This window comes from Hippoglossus stenolepis, chromosome 9 (assembly GCF_022539355.2).
Source record: "Hippoglossus stenolepis isolate QCI-W04-F060 chromosome 9, HSTE1.2, whole genome shotgun sequence".
Lineage (NCBI taxonomy): Eukaryota > Metazoa > Chordata > Actinopteri > Pleuronectiformes > Pleuronectidae > Hippoglossus > Hippoglossus stenolepis.
In genome coordinates this window covers 27784597-27805085 of record NC_061491.1, presented here as the reverse complement: position 1 = coordinate 27805085, position 20489 = coordinate 27784597, and the positions used below count along the sequence as shown (strand labels likewise).

The following is a 20489-nucleotide window of genomic DNA, read 5'->3' as shown; positions in this document are numbered from 1 at the left end:
GCCGCAGATAGAGGCGGCAGCTCGGTGCGCGCAGCCGCCGCGTAACGCCTCATAGAAACGTGACGGAGCAGCGAGAAGAGACTTCTTCACCTTCGTGCCACCGCAGGTCTGACACCAGGAGCCGGACACTCTGAGCCAGAGAGACACACTGCAGCGGTGAGTCCTCCTCTTCTTCTTCTTCATCTCTTCTCTTCATCTACAGAGAAGTTCAGCGACCTCTTCTTGCTCTGCTCCGGCTCTAATCTCTTTCCAGGCTCAGGCTCAACGTGGAGCGGAGTTGGAATCACCCGTTTGGAGGCTGGCTCGCGCGTAAAGGCGCAGCTGGAGTGTGGTTGTGTTGCAGAGACAGAACTTGGAACGCGCGAGGCGAGAGATTTATGGGACCGTTTCAAACTCCTGTGCTGTTTTATCATTTGGTTTCGTTGTGCAGCCGAAGCAGCTGCACCGGGTTGTTGAGTCCGTGTTCTGTAAATCCATCACGGGATAATCACAGCTCTGGCAGAGGGGCCCGCAGAGCGTCAGCGTGATATTCAGATGTTTGTGTATCTTCTTCCTCTTCCTGTGTTCCTCACTCCATGTGATGGCATGTTGCTGTTTTGTGTCCACTTCTCTTCGATCATTAACGTCTGTGCCAACAGCAGGTGCACAATGAGTCCTTTTGGTTCCTGTGCAGTGTATTCACTGTGTTCTTCACCTGGTGTCACAGAGGAGTTTGCTCCACACAGAGCAGATGAATGACCTCTCCATGTGTTGCTCTGTCAGGTCACACATCAAGCAGCCGCTCTGGTGATCCGCTCTGCTCAGCACATTCACTAAGGAGATTTATCACACGCATCCCACAGAGATGAGCAACAAGAAGTAAGTGACTCCAACAAGCTCACACACTTCACTGTACTTTGACACATTCCACCTACAGACGTCTCCTGGTGGGGACATGGGAGGACGGACAGCTCACACACTCTTGGTGCAAAGACTTCTGACAAGTTAGATTTGCTCTGATGGACAGACAGAGGAAACCTTTAGTGTTTCAGGTTCAGCTCGAGCTGCTCTGCTGAATCAGCTCTGCACGAACGACTTAAAGGTCATTTACTGTTTGACCACGTTAACGTTTAAGCTCCGAGACATGAACCGCCGTGTAATTGCTTCACAAAGATCGTAGCCTCAGAGGAAAAACACACCTCGGAAACAACTGAGAGTAGAAACATGTTGATTTAGTCCTGCACAGTCACAACTACCTGATTTCTGCTTTATATTAGATCTGATTCCTTTATTCATCTTTACATTTGTGACTACGACCAAATCGTTGGATTGATTTCTCTTAACCTGAGGAATCAATAGCTAATCAGTAACATAAAACATGTTTAAAGTGTATTGCTGCAGGAAGCTGCTCATTGAAAACATATTTCGAAAGTCACTGAAACAGATTCAAGATTCAGCCCAAACTGTGTCAGCTGAGACTTTATAGATTTTAAAATCTCATTTTCACTCCAACGTTTCAGGGCTTCACTTCCTGTGCTTTGTGTCTCATGTGACGTCCGTTTATTTTGAGTATAAGCAGTGGAAAGTTTTGGTGTCACCACGAAACAACTCCACTGAGACGTTACAACTTCACTCAGGTGAAACCTCCACGTCGTTTTACCGAAGCTGGAGAAACCCTGTGAGTGTCAGTGAAACCTGAGATCCTCGACCTGGACTCATTCGTTCATATCTCCTGCGACGGCTGCAGCAGATGATGATTCCAGGGTCGACAGCGTCATCGGCTGCAGAGAGCCGTGCTCCTCTCTAACCACTCAGGGAATGTAGGCTGCAGGCAGAGGACTGTTGTCCCCACGAGGACAGAGATACGTTATCTGTGAGCCGACACACTGATAGCTGCTAATCACCAGAGCAAAGTAACAGCGTCTCGAGCTCCGGTGGCGTCTGCAGCTCGTAGGAAGGTTGTTTCACAGGTTCAGCTGAAGCTCATCAATACGCACATCTTCACATATTGATTAGAGGAAAAGTGGAATACTTCACATTCCTAAAGCACATGTGTTGTTAATCTAGATTCCTCTCTCTGCTTTTTGCTTTGCACTGACGTCACTGTGACGTAGTTTGAGCAGAAAAAGGAACTTGTGTCAAATATGATTTGAACATTCGCTTTGTGCAGCTAATTACTTCTCATATTTCAGAAGCTGCGGTCGTTTTCGTTGGACTCTTTAAAAAATGATATTTAAAAGGTTAATTATACTTTAACTTTGAAAGACTTTGTGCTGAAGTAGTTTTCCAGTGGACGTGGGTTCAGGCGAGATGTTAACTAAAGTGAATTATTCCCAGGGGACATTGTTCAGAGGTGTAACTGAGGATTACTCATTCATACCAGATGATATCAGCAGCCTGCAGGGCAGAAGTAGTAGTAGTAGTAGTAGTAGTAGTAATGATGATAATAAGCTTTATTGGTATAGTACTTTTCTTAAATATGTTTAGAAAGTTCTTTAATGAGATGATAAAAAAATAAAAATGTTGCTTATATTGCGTCAGAGCCATTTTAAACACAAGTTATAAAAACATATGGTAGATCATTTTACTGCAGCTTCATGTAGACGACTGAATTCATGTGAAAGGTCTTTGTTGTTAGTTTCTGCATCATCACAAACTAAAGTTAAACTCTTTCATTTATCAGCATTTTGTCCATGTGAAGAAAACAACCTGTTAATACTTATGGATTTTTTTACTGTTTCTACTTCTGAGTATTTCAATCTGGACATATGAATATAATTATCAGAGACTTGGGACATTTCAGTGTCTGCAGCTCAAACTGGAAAAACATATCCACAAAAAGCTCTGAACAAACGTTTCATCACTGTCGTCTTTCTGCTGCCAGTGGTTTGTTCTGAAGAAAATCATTATAGTCTTTTTACTGTAAAAATAATTCATAAAAATAATCCTGAGGTTAGAGGAAGTTTGAGGATTTGTGTTGTAAAGAGTCTGGTTTGATAAAGTGGTGGAAAGAGCCTGTTGTTCCCTCAGTTGTTCTATAGGTGGCGATGGAGGAAGAAAGAACAGCTGCTGAGACAGAAACTACATTTACTACATGTTGATCAGACAGTTACACATCAGAAGTTTCCATTAGGAAGATGTTGCTTCATCAACTTTTATAACATTATTATAATAAATAATAATAAACTTTATTTAGCTCCTTTCAAAACACATTCACAAGCTGATCTACGAGTTAAAGATGAAGATTTGAAACAGAAGGAAACAAGTAAAAACAGTTTGAACATTAGACAACTATTTCTCAGGCATAATTATTTATGAATGTTTCATACACAGATTCAAGCTGATGTTCAGGGACATTCAAAACTAAATGAAAACTAAATGTAAAATCAGAAAGCACCGTTAAATAAATAAATCAGATGACAAAGAGAAGAATAAAGAGGTGAAGAGATTAAAAGAGAAAAGTGTAAAATAATAGAACAATAAAATAAAATCCAATGATGTTATGAGCTTGTGAAATAGTTTCAATGAAAGACACAAACAAGTAGAGCAGAAATATATAAAATAAAAATGATACAAGAGTAAAGACAAACAGTTCACTTATAAAAATATGTCTTTGATATTAGCATGAATAGTTTTATTGATAAGGAGCAGATAAAAATAAACATATTCTTAAGGTTTATTTATTTTAATTATCATTTTTCCTAATCACGTTAAGAATAGAATCCTGAAGCTTTGTTTGGCTTCATCCATACGACGATGTTTTGGTTTTTCGTGAAAGATCGTGAAAGATGCGAGTCCTTAGTGTGAGTTCTGTGTTGCGCCCTCTAGTGGAATCCTCAAGTAACACATATAAGAAAGTACGTGAACGTTGAGGACGCAGCTGATTGGCTACGCAAGTTCACCGCTGGCCTATCAGCGTAAAACACAGGACTTAAGTAGTTCTGGTATTACTCTACGTTTATATAATAAAATACTGTGTTTTGATTTAAACGATCAGATATATTTATCGTAGTTAGTTTTCCTGGCAGCTGCTCACGAGAATATTCAGATATTTACCTTCACCTCAAAATCAAACTCACAGAACTTCTCTTCAGCTGCAGACTCGGCCTGAAAGAAACATTTTTAATCCTCTACATGTCGATGTTTGTCGGGAAACAGTGCGGCTGGTCTGAGGTGTGTGTGTGTGTGTGTGTGTGTGTGTGTGTGTGTGTGTGTGTGTTGTGTGTGTAAACTGTCTTGGAGAGCAGCGAGGTTCCGACACGCCAGCCTGTTACGGGTTTTGTGTGTGTGTGTGTGTGTGTGTGTGTGTTGTCACTTAAGTAAAGCCGGCGTAATCCTGTAAGGGCGGATGAGTAGACAGACATGTGATGGCCCACTTGTGTCTTAGGTGCAGGCCGGTGGCGAGGGGGGGCCACGGGCATTAGCCGCCATATGGAGCGGCTTTGTAGTGTGTCTGTGTGTGTGTGTGTGTGTGTGTGTGTGTGTGTGTGTGTGTGTGTGTGTGTGTGGGCGTGTGACTGATAAGACACAACTCTTTTCCACATGCTTTTATTTTCCTTCTTCCTCCCGGTGATAAGACTCCACGCCGCGACTCTAAAAGACGACGTCCACGTAGTCAGACTCGGATCTGAATCAAGTCCCGGCCACTCAGGCACCTGTCACTCATCACGCTCAATTAGCTGCCACTTCCTGTCCTCTCCCTCACCCTCCTCCGCCAGATTAAACCCACGACATCGTACCTATTGGCTGCTCCTCGAGGACGACACATAAACACACTGGCACAAAACACCACATGTCTAATGTAGAAGCAGCCGCACGCAGGGCGTCTGTCCATGAGTGGTTAATGGGGAGAGATGAGCGCCACCAGCAGCACCAGACTGACTCCCAGCCCCAACCTGCTGCCGGGGAGCGAGCCGCCGCGTTATGGCTCCACGCTGTCGCTGGAGGAGAAGTGTGAGCAGTCTTTCTTCCTCTTCTATTACTACAGGATGGAGGACGAGGCGGTGCTGGACCGGGGGGCGTCCTTCGTCAAGCACCTGTGTGACGAGGAGGAGGTGGAGGGTAAGTTCACCATGTGCACCGTCACATATTTCTTTTCCATTTATCTTTATTGTAAGAGTCATTCAATCTGAAAACCAAAGTGCTTTTGGCCGTCACGTTTTCTGTAAGTGGCGAATCAGGACGGGCGTCACTCGGCCTTTCAGTCGGCGCCAAGTTTCACGCACGTCCTGCGGATGCACGGTGACGCTCACCTGAGTAACGAGCTGGCACAGGAAAGATGTAGAACAAGGAGCATGTGATCCTGTGTTTACTTCACTGATCTGCTCCAACGCCGACAGGAGAATAAGAGAAAAACATCTTTAATCAGACGGAGACAGAACCGACGATTTGAGTTCTGAACTCTGTTCTCCTGTTGAGCACTGAGAGGAAGTTAGAGGCAGATCTGGATAATTACTCTGATGTTGTGAATCAAAATAGTATTTTTAGGGCTGATCTGAATTCAGTTGCTGTACAGGAGCAAATATTCCTTTCAATTATATCAGAGAATAGATATTTTACCTGTGTTTAATGTCAACAATATGCAGAAAGAGGTTTATATGTAACATGGTGATAAAGTGGGCGGAGACGTGCACTGTCAGTGTCCTTCTACTTGTGAATTCATTTAGTGTCCGGATATTTTCAAACTTCAAACTCTGGCTGCTTCTTGTTGCCGTGGAGAGAAGTTCTGTTGACTTGCTGATGACGAGCACCTAACACCAGCTCCTGGTTCTGGTCCAGCAGGTTAACGGACCTGGAACACGGACGGTTTCTTTTGCTCCAGCTCTTTGATGCTTTTGTTGATTTCAGGACAAAAGTCACAAAGAAACAAAAACTATTCAAATTGACTGTTTACACGACTCAAATTAGAAGAAGTCCCTCAAAAGTTGCTTAATTAGTTTTTTGCGAAAGACGCCCGTCCCGTCCCGAGTCCTCTCCCTCGGCCCGACCCCTGGATCCGACCTTTGAGAAGCGGTCTCAAACCACCGGGCTGAGCCTTTTAGTGACTTGCACACGTCCCTCACGCCGCAGATCAACATTTTGTCAGGTGTCACCTCAGCTTGAACTCCGTCCAACTTCCTGTGCGTAACCAGCGTCTCAGCTGTGTCCTCTGACTGAATCTGTCTGTGAACGCCCCGCTGCGCTCGGTGTCCCCCCCTCCCCCCGCTCCCTCACAGACGACCCACTGATAAAAAGAACAAGCACAGATGAGGTAACTTGACATTTTTCACATCAGACGAGATAAAGAGCAGCGTCACTTCGGTCCGACGGTCAAATGAAGTGACGCAGCTCGGTCTGTGTTTTCATTCCAGCAACATGTTCGGTATCTGAGTCGGTGGCACAGACGTCGTCAATGATGAAAACAGGAGATTCAGTCCGTCTCTGTGACCTTTGTCCCACTGAGGTCGATCCAGATACTGTGTGTAATTAAACTACGGTAGTTCTTAGCTCCGAGGCTTCATCCACACGACTACGCTGCTGTTTGAAAACACATCGACTCTGCTACAGATTAATAATCCAGATATATTGAGAGACGCTGAAACTGAAGAACCTTGGAAACGCTGCCGGCTCCTTCGTGGTTTGAAAACTCAGCGGCTGTGTTTTAGTTTGGACGAGGACAAACTGAGATGTTTGGAAACGATGACGCTCACAACCTCTGACTCACTGATTGGGCCTCTGCGGTCGGGGATTAAAACTGATATGGAGCCAAAACACTGGTGTGGACAGAGATCGATTTAACACGTAATCAGATATATGAGTACGAATGTAAGTCGAGCGCCGACCTCGTCCAAGGCCTGACAGTCTCTTATCTTTAATCAGGCTGCACCAAATTCCACATACTCATAAATATTAGAGTTTTTTCGGTCAAGATCCGTGAATTAATCTCTGAGAAATCAAAGATAATAATGAACAATGTTAGAGGAAGTGGATCCGTCCCCTGATCCAGATCCGCACCAAGCTTTCCTCCCTGACCCACATCACATCCTCCACAGAGTTCTGTTCTAATCCCTGTTGTAGTTTTTGCGTAATCCTGCGAACTATCAGACAAACAAACAAAGAAACGCAGATGAAAACCTAACCAGGTTCCTTGGCCCCGGTCCCTTCCTCCCTTTCCACAATCTGCTGTGACCTTCTATCAAAGTGATGCATGTTTATATTTGTTGGGATGAAATTCAAAGTTTAAATCCTTTTTCTGCCGAGTCAGAAACCAGCAGGAGGCGTCTCTTTTCCCCCTGAAACAAAAACAGAGCAGCTCTCTCTCTTAATCCAGCAGCAGCTTTTAAAGCTGCTCGGTATTAGCATGCTGTCGGGGCCGCGTGGCCGGTCGCCATCCTCCCCGCCGCGCAGGTCCCAGCGACACGGTTACTGTGGAAACTGGCGGCGGCGTTGCATCCCCTCAGAAATCCAGAGAGCGAAACAAACCTCCCAGCGAACACAAGGATCTCGCTTCATTCAGCGCGGTCGAGCTCCAAAAGAAGTTCTTCTTCCAGCCCCTGAAAAAAAGAGGAGGAAGTCGTTTCACAAAGCTGCTCTGGCAGTGTGCAAATCTTCCTTTCCATCGCCTTGACTCGGCCATTTTTTATTCCTCCTCCAGCGCTCTCCTCTCATTCTCTCACCTCCCGTCTCGTTGCCGTTCAACCTGTGCAAACGTCTCCTCGCTCTGTTTTATTGCTCGTCCATCAGCTCTAATGGGCCCGAGGTCTTTCTTTCCTTCGGCTGGTCTGTGTCTCTCTTGTCCTTTGTCGCCGTTCAGCCATCTGCCTCCTGCATCTTCTCCCCAGATGAAACTAATGGGTTTCGCATCAATAACCTTCTGTTCCAGGACGGTGGAAGTTGTTTTGCTGGAGGGAAAAATCTTCTGATAGGATCATTGTGATGCTGATAAAACTATGAATTCCTCCTCTGAGGTTTTCAGCCCTTGTTTGTGTGAGTTAGCAGAATCAGACACAAACTACTGGATTCACACTAAACGTGGTAGAAGTTTGTGGATCAGGGAAAAAGAACCAAATCTAAATACAGATCTAGTGAATTTAAATGTGGTTTCATAAGGAAACTGTTGGGCCTTAATATCACAACATGGGACTTGGACTCTCGGGTCATTAATTCAGTTCCATCGCGGTCGTCTGAGTGAACTTAACTCAGACATATTCGTATTCCTTCTCCTCTCCAGCCGATGCCGCCGGCGGCGCTTCGATTGATCTGGTTCCCAGTGTTTTCATGTTGTCACATAAACATGGGACAGGTGCCATCCTTGTTGAACCAAAAGCCGAACGTGCAGCCGCCGGAGTGAGGGCGATGCTGGTTCTGTCCCCGGTCACACGTCACTGCTCTTCTTCACAGTCTCTGTCTCTGTCCGTCTCTCTTACACCTTTTGAAACATTTTGTGTCATGCGAGAGCGGAAAGTTACCGAAACACACTGAAGGAACTTTTAAATAACAATCGTCACATTTTCCTTGACGTCAATATTGTTATTACAACATCAACTGTTAAAGTTTAGAAAACTAAACTGTATGTTTTTCTTTCTTTCTCTGTACTGAGTCTCAGTGCATCAGTTTCTTCTTCAGAAGATGGAAACCAAGCGTCACCTTGAAGGTTCAGAGCTGCTCACATCTCCTCGTCTCTGATGCTCAGTGTCTGATTGTTATGCTGAACCGTCGGTGTCAGCGAATTTAGATGAACGCTGGAAAAACACAATGCATTGTGGTACGAGGGAATAATGAACGCCGTTGTTTCCTCAAGAGGAGATCATTGTTTGTCGAGTCCAGGGGTTCGGCTACTTCCTGGTTGTGCCGCGCTCGGCTCAGCGTCTCCCGACCTCCTCCGGAAGAGACGGCGTGCGACACTGAACTGATCATTTAGAGCTTTTTGTGTCGGTGAAGCTTCATGTTTGCTAAATGTGCATCGTTATGGTGAAGTTTAACAAAAGTAAATTACAGGAAAATTAGAAAATGAACCAAAACACACAAAAAAAACACACAAAAGCAACAAAATCTAAAGAGAAAATAAACTTATATCACAAAACTTCTCTTTCAGATGATAACACACTGTACTCTATAGATAGATCCAACTACACCTACATATCCCCCCCCCGTCTGTGAGGATTAAGCTTCAGCTGGAATCTCACACCTCCACTAGTAGAATAAACCAAGACTAAATGCCGGGAATGGAAAACACACCTGTACCTGACCCAGCATGTATAGCACGTTGGCGTGAAATCCACGTTCCATGCGAAGGCGAATTCACCGGCCCACGCTCTGCGCTGCTCTTCATCGCTGACCCTGAACCCGACGACTACATGTAAAACTACACGTTGTGTTGGTGTCGGGCCAGCATGAGAAACAAGGATGTAGTCATGCACGCAGTCACGGCGTCTTCGCTGCTACGCGCTACTTCTTTTATGTCCAAATATTTGTTTTGACAGTGTACTGCCACCTCTGACCCGGCCCGGCTCGGCTGTGCTGTTGTGGGCCACGTGAGAATGTTCCCTGAGACGCAGAGTGGTCACGATTCACTTTGGGTTATTTACTGTAATTCACTTTGTGTCACGTCAGGATTTTCAGGGAGAAACTTTGTGTGCATGATCCTAATTAAGAGCAGAACGTGTCGGGATGTTCGGTGTCAGAGTTCATCTCCTGTGTTTATTCTTCTGCAGGTCACCACACCGTCTACATCGGCGTGCACGTGCCCAAGAGCTATCGGCGTCGGAGGCGCCACCGCCGGAGAGCCGGGGGCCACAAGGACCGAAAGGAGCGGCAGACGGAGGGCACCTCTGACAAGTCGGACACGGAGAACAACGATGAGGCCAGCAACAGCATCCTCAAACCCCTCAGTAAGTTCTGATGGACTCCACGTCAGGGACGATTAGCGTCCACGTCCGTCTCCCTCGCTGAAGGCTGCTCTTTTAGGGAAACGGCCCCTGCGACTCGCTCGTGACCCCGAGGAAGCTGCTGAGTCCACTCTGTGGACAGAAATAGCCGAGCGTGTTTCGCTGAGTGAATCTTTACAGGAAGTCAGGGATTTTTCAGATGCAGCTTGTGCTGATCAGAGTCTCCTGAGCCCCTGTGTGTCCTTGGTTGTGGACATTAGTGTGTTGTTGTTGTTGTTGTGTGCGTGCTGCTGTGCGAGCATCTCTACGTGTCAGTGATTGTGTTGTTCTTGGTTGGCTGGAGCCTCTTGTGTCCCGCTGAGAGTAAAGTGCGATGTGGCCTCGGGCTCGGACAAAGAGCTGCGGTCGCTTGGAGTGACAGTCGAGAAAGAAAGAGGAGGATAAGGAGGGAGGAGAGAGGGGGGGGGGGAGAGGGAGAGAGAAGAGAGGGAGAGAGAGAGAGAGAGACAGAGGTCACTTTCGGTGATCGTGAGTTAAAACAGGAGTTTAAGTGTAAACCTAACTTTTGCTGATGTCAGCGGTTTCTCTCTGCTGTGCTGAGGTTCAGGTTTGAAACGCGTCCGACTCAGTGTTCGAGGTTTCTGAGAGAAGAAGACCGACTTGATGTGCGAAGACCTTGAGAGCGTGAGCGTGAATAAAGCCTGCAGTGATTTGATAATGTCACAGAGATCATGGGGACATGGTCCCAGACATAAAACCGTTCAAGAGACACCAGAGAAAATCAAGACCAATTGGTATATTTTGTATTTTTCGTCTTCTACGTCTTCCTGAGATATTTGTATTCTTCCAGTTTCATACCTCATCAACGACTGCAGCTTTAAGTCAAAGTTTTGATGCTGAAAACAACAACTTGAATTAATTTGGTATAACAACGGAGGCTTGCTGTTAATTCTCTGGCTACACGAGGTTCATGTTTAACCATCGTTCTCTGGGACTGAGGCTTTGGGTCAGATCCAGGAACGAGGGAGCTTCTGTCACTTCTCGCTCACACACGATGTGACAAGAGAACTGAAACGCACCACAACTGGATTTGATCGTGTGTGCAGGGGGGGGGGGGGTTTTGTTCAGGACACAAATCCAATCAGAGAACAAATTACAGCCGCCGCAGCTGGTTGCTGCTACCGTGACGATGCGTCACCAAAAAACTGGGAGTGTTTCATAATCACAGTCACATTAGGATGAACTGATCAATGATAAACTTCCAGAGTGAAGAGGAAGTGATGACTGACGTTGTGACGCGTGTTCGGAATCAGACGTTTGCAGGATTTGTGTATTTCCTGTTGAAATCCTGGAGTCACTCCAACCTGTTGTGTGTAAACAGAAGCTCGGCTGCTCTTCAGACTCATAAGAGAAGTGCTGCTGCTTCTATTTAGTGATGTGATCAGAATTAAGTAATTGTGCATTAATAGAGTTCCTGGGAAACCATCGATGAATCTCAAGCCGTGTCCTGCTAATGAAAATGTCTGGAAAACCGTGTGTGTACATGTTGTGTAGTTAGTGTTTGTGAAGCAGCAGCAGCAGGTTGTTGGGTCCGAACTCGCTCACACCAACAGGAACATGTGGGGAACATCCAGGCGAGGGGCGGAGCCTGTAGAGCAGCGTCGGCCCTCATCACCAGAAGCTCTGGAATCTCCTCGTGTTTCGTCTTCTACGTGCACGGCTCCTCTTCTTCATCCTGAGATGTTTGAGTTCTTCCAGTTTAGAAACCTCATCCACACGTCCACTCGCTCACTGGGAAGCTTCCACACATTGTCCTGCTGTTTTCTCACGTTTACAGCAACACTGGTAATTCTCCATTCATGGTAAATGCGACTATGTTGGCAGGAGCGTGTGAGCGTGTGAGCGTGTGAGCGTGTGAGCGTGTGAGCGTTGCCGTGGTGTTGACAGTCAACGCGGCGGCGTCCTGCTGGCTCATGCGGGCGAGGCAGCGTAACGGCTGTTGACGTTGTGTCCAAACGCTGGGATGGATTTAGTGCAGTGACGTAACAACACAAACAGACAAGACACCTGGTTTGGTTGTACAGTGAATGGTTCAGTTGTGTTATTGTATGTAAACACACTTTGCACATTTATATTCCATTGATGGGAGCCACTACCTCCAGTCTATTTATTTACTAATCAGAACCAAGCTTATTACACAATGTGAGCAAAATGGAAATATTACTCGTCAGAAATCCGTCTTTTAAGAGAAAAGCTTTAGCTGCTTCATTATTTATTATTGGATAACCCTTGTGTGGTTCTTCTTGTGAAATAAAAAAATAAAAAAAGTCGTAGTTCAGTGACACAGATATTAAACACTAGATAAACTCCTGTCCCTGTCGGTAGTTACAGAGACAACATGGTGCTTCAGGGTTGTTCTCCACTCGGCTTCTTCATCTTATCTGCAGTCATGAACCTGATGTTCCTTCATGTGTCCGACTCGACATAGATTTCAGTCATTCTGCTCTTAACAAGTCTGATCATGTTGAAACCTGAAGAAACCCTGTACACGCTTCATACCATACTACACTACATACTCAAACATACTACATACTACATACTACATACTACATACTACATACTGCATACTACATACTACATACTACATACCACTTCCTCCGTCCTAATCATGTAGAACACACATGTTCACACCACTGTTCTGCTACATGGTGAACTCCGGTGTCTTTGATTAACTCAGTGAATGGAGGGTTGATGAAAGTCAGACTTTGACACTGTGGAGCCTAATAAACCAGAACTCTGTGAGATTGTAAAATCACAGGTTATTATTATTATCATTAATCATTATTCAAATATTGTTACATCCCCCAGATAAGGCAAACATAAACATCTCCTCTATACTCAGGGGGGGGGGCGGCCACACAGTTTGAGTTAGGTTGAGTTGCAGCGTGACACTCAGACATTGGACGTCTCGTTACTTCTTTGAAAAACGTTTCATCAGTGAAGTGCAATGTATTCTGGGAAAGGTCAGGTCGCGCTGCTGTGACTCAATTGGTCTTCAGAAGCAGCCTCTTGAAGGACGCGGCGCCTGAACTGAGACTCAGTTCTGACCTTTTAATTAAGGGGAATCGAACGCTGAGCAGAGTCAGGTGGAGCCTCAGCCCAGTATGTTGTTATTGATGGTTCCTGTGGGACAGAACAACGCAGGAGTGTTACACATAGAAGACACCGAACATAGAACCAGAGTGAAGTCAGAATCTCTTCTTCTTCCTCATCTCAGGATGTTAATGTGAGAAGTTTTTATCTTTACAAGGCGGCTGTGGCTGAGGGGGCAGAGCGGTCGTCCTCTAACCACGGACAGAGGCAGCACTCTGACCTTCAAATGTCGTCAATGTCAGAGGCATTAGAGTGAAAGTAATAGAACTGCAGGTTTTATTCTGACGTCTAATCTTTTTGGATTAGACGTCCATTTGTCCCTTTGCTGTTGTGACACCAGCTCTGGTGGGAAACGTGTTTTCACAGCTCCAGCTCCGATCTGCAGGCGTCAGGGACGTGAGCGCTGACAGGCAGCGGTGAGCCTCACGTCCGCCCGTGGCTCCGTGCCCTCCTCCGTGCTCCTCTCTCTGGGAATCAGGCCCCCGGGGAAGGCCCCTGTCCGTCGTGTGGATCAAATCCTCTTGTTTGGTCAGATGGACGCCGCAGGGACGGACAGAACGTCTCCTGGTTGCATGTGTGTGTCCGCTGCAGCTATTTGACCTCTGCTCGTTTTGATGAGCACGCTTTCTTTCCCCCTAAGCCTGTTCCCATCGTCTCTATCAGGATCAAACGTTCTCTCAAAGTGGATTAAAAAGATTATTTAGAAACTTGATTCTTATACAAATGGGTTTCATTTCCCCAAGGAGAGCAGGTTACTGTGTTCATTCAGTTTTTCATCTCCGATCCATGAGATGCTTGTTCCTCTGATAATTCAGAGTGCGATCATCAGAAATGTGAAAGTTGATAAGTGACATTAATGCAACTTAAATACTGGAACATAAGAATAATAACCCCCAGCTGGTATATGTGACGTTCTCATCAGAGCGTTCCCACCTCAGCTGTCACAACAACATACCAGAGCTGGACGGCCTGGGTAGAAACCCTGTTCTGTGAATGGCTCACCCTCAGGGTGTCACTCTGCATTCAGCCAACCCCCTGTCCAGTGGCTGTGAGCGAGCCGCTCTGCATACTGAGCGTTTCCTGAAGTCCCGGTGCTGCTCTCTGTGAATGAGCGGCAGCGTGGTTGCGTTATCGCTGCGTGTACAGTCGCTAACAATGAACGTGCTATCAGACCCCGTGGGGCCGTTTACTGTGCAGGGGGGGGTTAAGAAGGTCGGAGGAGATGTGAGGTATTTGTGTAGGATGCATTTCAAGAGAACTGGTCTTTAGTGGCAGCCACACTAAGCTTTCTACTGGGCAGCGGGCATTCTTCCTCCATCTATCCCATGAGCCTCTGCTGCTGGGACAAAGTCCTCTTTGTGTGCCCGTGGCTCTTGGCGAGAACACACAGCTCTGAAATTGCATTTGAACGATGGGATTTTCATTTCTCTCCCTCCTTTCTGTGCTTGCTCTCACCCCCTGAACCCTTTCTCACCCTCCTCACCCTCCTCACCCTCCTCACCCACCTTGCTCTTAGCAACTGCTGCAGCCGGACAGTGTCACATTGAACGCTGCTCGTTTTCAGCTTTTTCATCGATACATCGGCTTTTTTATTATTAGTTTTTCACGTCTCTTGTGTTTCAGAGGAATCTTCAGTGAACTCATTTAGTTTTTCCTTCCCTAACATCTTGTTCCTCTATCAGAAAATATTGTGTATGCTAAATATTAATTTCTTGTTACCTCAGTTAGCAGGATTACTCAAAAACACATATTTATCAGTGTGTCCAGTTAAAGATCTGGATCTGGTGAATTTAAAATAGTTTCATGAGGAGACAGTTTGCGGAGATATTAGCTCTAATTATCATTAGTAATAGGTTTAATTAAATAAATAAAGGTATACAGCCGTTTTCAGACATGAACTCTGGAGGACGTCCACGTGATCGGGTCCGGACCTTCTCCAGAGTTTGTCTTTCACACATGAGGAACGAAGCAGGAGATTGTGGAGCGTTCAGTGAGGGTGGAGCAGCTTCTTAATTTCAAATGTTTTTAATTTAATTTATCTTTATTCTGATTGACATTTACCTCTTCTTCTGCATTAACAGTATGTTCACATGTGATGAGTGCAGCACAGTGCTGTGTGTGAGTCCACGTCTCTGAGGCTCTGACCCTCACATTGTTCACACTGACCACACAGCAGGTCTTTAAAACTTGTTTTAACTGTTTACTGTAATCACTGTAAATCACTGGGGATAGAAGTGTCAGCTGAATGTGTGAAACGCACGTGTACATTATTCCACCACAGCTGTTATTAAACAGGTTGTGGCCACTTCAGCTAGTTGCAGCTTGTGTGTGTGTGTGTGTGTGTGTGTGTGTGTGTGTGTGTGTGTGTGTGTGTGTGTGTGTGTGTGTGTGTGTGTGCGTGCCAGCAGACAGTTTATCCTCCACCTAGTAATCTTACTCCCTCTTGTCTGCTGCTGCTGTTGTTGTTGTTGTTGTTGTGCTGCAGAGAAAAAGGTGAAGATTCATCTGATTTACAGTTTGTTCACTTGCAGCCGACTGAATGAATGAATGACTTCGTGTGCTTGTTTGTGAAAATGTCTGAACTCCAGTTAAAGACACAACACAGATTATTATCCTGCATAAATAAAGCCTGTTTGGAAATATTATTCATACTTTTTGTTATAAATTATTAATATCGGAGCAGAGCATCATTTGCTCCTGTAACATTTGTTTTTGTGACCGTGGATTTGCTTTTTTTTTGACAAGATTAGGACTCTGTATTTTGAGGAATTGAATATTTAAATATTCAATATCGACAGTGGACTGTGGTGCTGTGGTATTAGTGAGTTGTTCTGTAATCTGAGGAGGCAGCTTGGTTATTATTACTGACTTTCACACACACATCTGTTGGAGCCTCTACACTTGTGAGGACCGTCACCGACAGGAAGCTTCACTGAACATTGACTGTAACCAACACAGCTAAATGTCCAAACTCTAATCTCAACCTTAGTTTAGTCTATTAATTAATAATTAAATACAATTAAATAATAATTTAACATTCACATCAACACAAACATTCAACCCACAAAAAACCTTTCGAAGAAATAAGGACAAAATGTAATGCTGATTGGCCAGTTTCCACATTACAGGCTTAACGAGAACTACCAAGATTAATGATGACAGGACGTATTCTTAAAGAGAGACAGCCGAGTGGCGGCCATGTTTGTTCATAGCTCTCACTCTTGCAGAGAATTTGTTCAAACCCAAAAGTTTCTATTAATTTTACATTCGTCTGAAACTTTGATCTCATCCTGTGATCGGAACCTTTACAGGATTTGGAAAAAAATATAATAATAGCACAGGACCTGATCCCAGCCCCCGACTCGCCAAGTTTAATCCAAATTGAATTAAAACTGCCCGAGTCAATGCTCAGATACAGAGATTTTATATATATATACATAATTATTACATATAGATTATAATACCCCCCACTATTGTGTAGTGTGGGTTAAAGTTGAACATGGTATGAAAAGCGCAGGTGTAACCAACAACAATGTTGTACAGAAACATAGACAACGATGGAGGTACAAACCATCATGTAGCGTGTCGCGTGTAGCCTGTAGCCTGTAGCGTGGGCGTGTCGCGTGTAGTGTGTAGCGTGTTGCGTGTAGCGTGAGTGTTGCGTGTGCAGAGATGAACACGTTCTACCCAGTTACGTATTCCTGTATCAGAGGAGTCATTGTTTCATTTACGTGAACATGTGCTGAGGAACATGTTCTTCTGTGCTTGTTTGCTAATGATGATAATCTGCAGTTCTCACACTGGGCTGTTTCCATGAATGGGGGTTCAAAGTTCAAATATTGTTTCCTCTTGTTGCAACATGGTTCGATGGTGTCGACCCTTCGCAGAGTGTTTGAATTGCAGTGAAAAGTATTATTCATACACAGAAGCCTTTGAGCTCCAGTTGGTTTTGTGCTCTCGAACTGTTTCACTGAGGAGACAAGAGGAAGCAAAGCCTCGGCTGGAGAATAGACCGGTTTGTGAACCATTTCCTAATTGTTAATGAGGGGCTCCAGGGCACTTTGCCAAGGCTGCAGGGCCAATGGCGAGGGCCTGTTTGAACAGCGGAGGGGGCTAGCTGTGGGGACACTGTCACTGAGGGGACCCCCGAACCCCATCGGCCCCCTCCCACCTGGTCTCCAGAGAGCTGGGGAGAGCGGCTGTCACTTCCACCGACACTTTAATGAGGGTCGAGCTGCTGCTGGTGGACTCGGTCACTTTCTGACTGCCATCCGGAGGAGCGAACCCCCCCGCTCAGCTGATTAGGAGACTACGTCTTCAGAGATGTCCAACAACAACAACGACCAAGAGGAGAAGGAGGAGGAGAAGGAGGACACGGAGGAGAAGGGAGAGGAGGTCATGGTGAAAATCCCACCACCTCCACCTCCTCCTGAGATCAACGGGAAGGTTCCGGCCGAGGGGACGAAGCCGGCGCCCACACCCTTGCCCAATGGGCACCAGTGCCAGGCTATGAACCGCAGTATCTTTCCTCTCTCCACAGTCTCACCGGCGGCCGAGAGGATCCGCTTCATGCTCGGGGAGGAGGACGATGGACCGGCCCCCCCGCAGCTCTTCACCGAGCTGGACGAGCTGCTGTCGGTGGACGGACAGGAGATGGAGTGGAAGGAGACGGCCAGGTAGGAAGCTCCGATCGGACTTTACTTCACAGCAGATGATTATCAACCTGGACTCAACAGGGAACACGTCTCAAAAGTCTTTATCGAGGATCAGTTCTCACTTTATCGCTGTAGATATGTTTGAACAGTCCAGACCTTCAGCACGTTGTCAGGTTCAGATCAGGTTCAGATCAGTTTGGAGTGTGACGGGTCCCCAGGTTCCTCCTCAGGGGCCCGGCTGCCGTCTCGTCCCTGGTTTTTACTCTGTAGTAGTTCAGGTGCTTCTTCTTCTGCACAAAGATTTGTAAGATTTAGTTTTAAACTTGTCCAGCACCACGATGTACGTAGACACTTTATTCTATCAGTATAAAGCCAAAGGTCAAAGGTCAAGGTCACGGTGGCCTCACAAAGTATGTCTACGTTTTTCTCAAACTGGATTTCTTAGGATCGGCTCGAGGGAATTTCTTCACATTTGGCACAAACATTTATTTTAACTGATTATATTTAGATGGTAAAAGGTCGAAAGGTCAAGGTCACATGGGCTTGTGTTGTTTTGAACTCAATATCTCTGGAAGGCCCAAATGGAATCTCATCACATCCAGCACAAACTTTCACTCAGACCCAAGGATGACCTGAAGAGAGTTTGGTGGCCAAAGGTCAAAGGTCAAGGTCACTGTGAACTTCTGAACGCACTATATGCAAAACGACTTGAGGAGATTCTTTCACATTTGGCAAAAACATTCAGTTGAGCTTGGATTTCATCTTGGTAGCCCAAGGTCAAAGGTCAAGGTCACGGTGGCCTCACAAAGTATGTTCATGAGCGTGATATCTTAATCTTGAGTTTTCTTCTCACGAATGCAGATTATTCCTCAGTCAAGTGTAAAAACTAAAAATGTCCTAAAAAAAAACTGCGTCACGACTGAAGTACAACAATAAAACTGAACGAGTAACAATTCAATACAAGAAGGTTAAAAATGAGACACTTTTTAAAAGTTTAAACACTTTCAGATCGTTTCTAAAAGGTGAAATAAATCAGACTTGAATCTATAATGAAGTCAAAGTTCTCATCCTGTAAAGAGCTGCAGAGATTAAGATGTGGTGCGATGTTTCACTGAGTTCACTCAGCGGCTCACGGAGAATAAAAGACCTCACAAGTGCTGGGTGCTGCTGGATGAACGCCAAGTGCAACGCCGGTCGCCAAACTGAGGCCGAATGAAAACCAGAAACAACCGCTCAGTGCCCGGGGCTCAATTCTCATCCTCCGACTGAGAGGAGACGGGGGATTTAAAAATACAGTAAACTATTAGATAAGATACAAAGTGCTTCACAATAAACCAGATGATGCACGTAACAAAATAAACAAAATGTAATAATGAATTGTGTTTGATTGTGTGACGTGTTGTCGGTCCTGTGATGACGCAGCCTCACGTCACCACTTGTTGGTTTAATTTGCACTTTCGGTTTGATCCAGTGGTTTGTGCTTCGTCCTGCAGGTGGATCAAGTTTGAGGAGAAGGTGGAGAAAGGTGGCGAGCGGTGGAGTAAACCTCACGTGGCCACGCTGTCCTTACACAGTCTGTTTGAGCTGAGGACGTGCATCGAGAAAGGCACCATCATGCTGGACATGGAGGCTTCCACCCTGCCTCAGGTCGTCGGTGAGTTAACAACGAGAGAAATGGCGTCAGGAGCATTGTGTGGGTACAATGCACGAAGTTTGTTTTTCAATATCGGACCAAGACCAGAATCATTGAAAGAGTTTTTAAGGATTTAACATCACACCTTTAAACTTTGAGAAGTGTCAAAGCTCCACAATCCTCTAGATCCTCTGCACACGTCCTGCAACACAACCTGAGGACGCCTTTGTGTCAGAGACGTCCTGCTTCACAACCTGCAGCTTCATTTTATAAATCACAACCCTTACAGCAGGTGAATAGAACCAGCTTTGACTCTTAATGTGTAATTTGTCCAAATTCCCCAAACCAACAGAATGCAGGGTGAAGTGACGACGAATGAATTTGCATAAAATACAGCAGGAAATAAAAGAAAGGGCGGCGTCTATTTAGTTTTTATAGTTTCTCACCAAAGTTTCAAAACCTGAGACTCTTGACTTTCCTTCAAGCACACAGACGAGAGGTGGGGGGGGTGCATGTGACTCTCAGAGGTGTAAAGCCAACACACCCTCACATGAATCTGAGCAGGTGAAATCGATAATTCAAACTAAAGGAGCAGGCTCTTGAATAAAGAGTAAAATAAACCCCCAGTCATCTGTCCCACTGTCCCACAAAGTAATTGCTGAAGGTCGGCGTCCTCCTGCCTGTGACACAACCTCCTGTCTGCCACTTTGATTTGATCTGCCCTGTGACGAACAAAGAGTGAAGCTGCTCTGCAGGTTTATGGATTAATGCACATCACACACAAGACTTCCCTGCTTCCTCTCCGTTATTCAGGAGAAGACAAAGGTCAGAGCTGAGGTCCTGTTCTCCACTTTGTAAAAGACTTCTCCTCAGATGATTTTAGATGCTTGTGCCGCTCTGTCCTCTCGTCTCACGCCACCACCACCCCGACATTTCCCTCTGCATGAGGGAGCAGGAGGAAGAGTCACCTCACGCTCAGTGATTCATGTGAAGTAATTGAGTGTGCTGCATGGGGCCGTGCGGGCCGAGCTGGGCCTCTTGCTTTGGGGCCAGTCAGGTTGAGTGATGGGCCATTAACAGCACTGCCCCTCCACCAGAGGAGAAACTGCCCGAGGCTGAGATCCGTCAGCACTCAGGCTTCTGACCTTCTTTCTGAAAAGAGGAGAAACCTTTTGATTGAGTCGTTTCATGAAGCCACGGAGA

At 45.7% G+C, this 20489-nt stretch overlaps 1 protein-coding gene across 7 annotated transcripts in view; it reads left to right on the top strand.

Moving 5' to 3' along the window:
- Positions 1-20489, top strand: part of slc4a4a (solute carrier family 4 member 4a) — a 44372-nt gene continuing 23883 nt past the window's right edge. For 2 of the 7 annotated variants that reach the window (XM_047341106.1, XM_047341102.1), the window contains exons 1-6: positions 1-156; positions 763-858; positions 4967-5040; positions 9672-9848; positions 17539-17674; positions 19147-19307. In XM_047341106.1, coding sequence (XP_047197062.1) covers positions 845-858; positions 4967-5040; positions 9672-9848; positions 17539-17674; positions 19147-19307 — 562 coding nt within the window. In that variant the 5' untranslated portion in view covers positions 1-156; positions 763-844. Of the gene's footprint in view, positions 157-762; positions 859-4562; positions 5041-9671; positions 9849-17538; positions 17675-19146; positions 19308-20489 lie in introns of those variants that run through there. The other 5 variants (XM_047341103.1, XM_047341101.1, XM_047341100.1 and 2 more) reach the window with 4 other exon arrangements.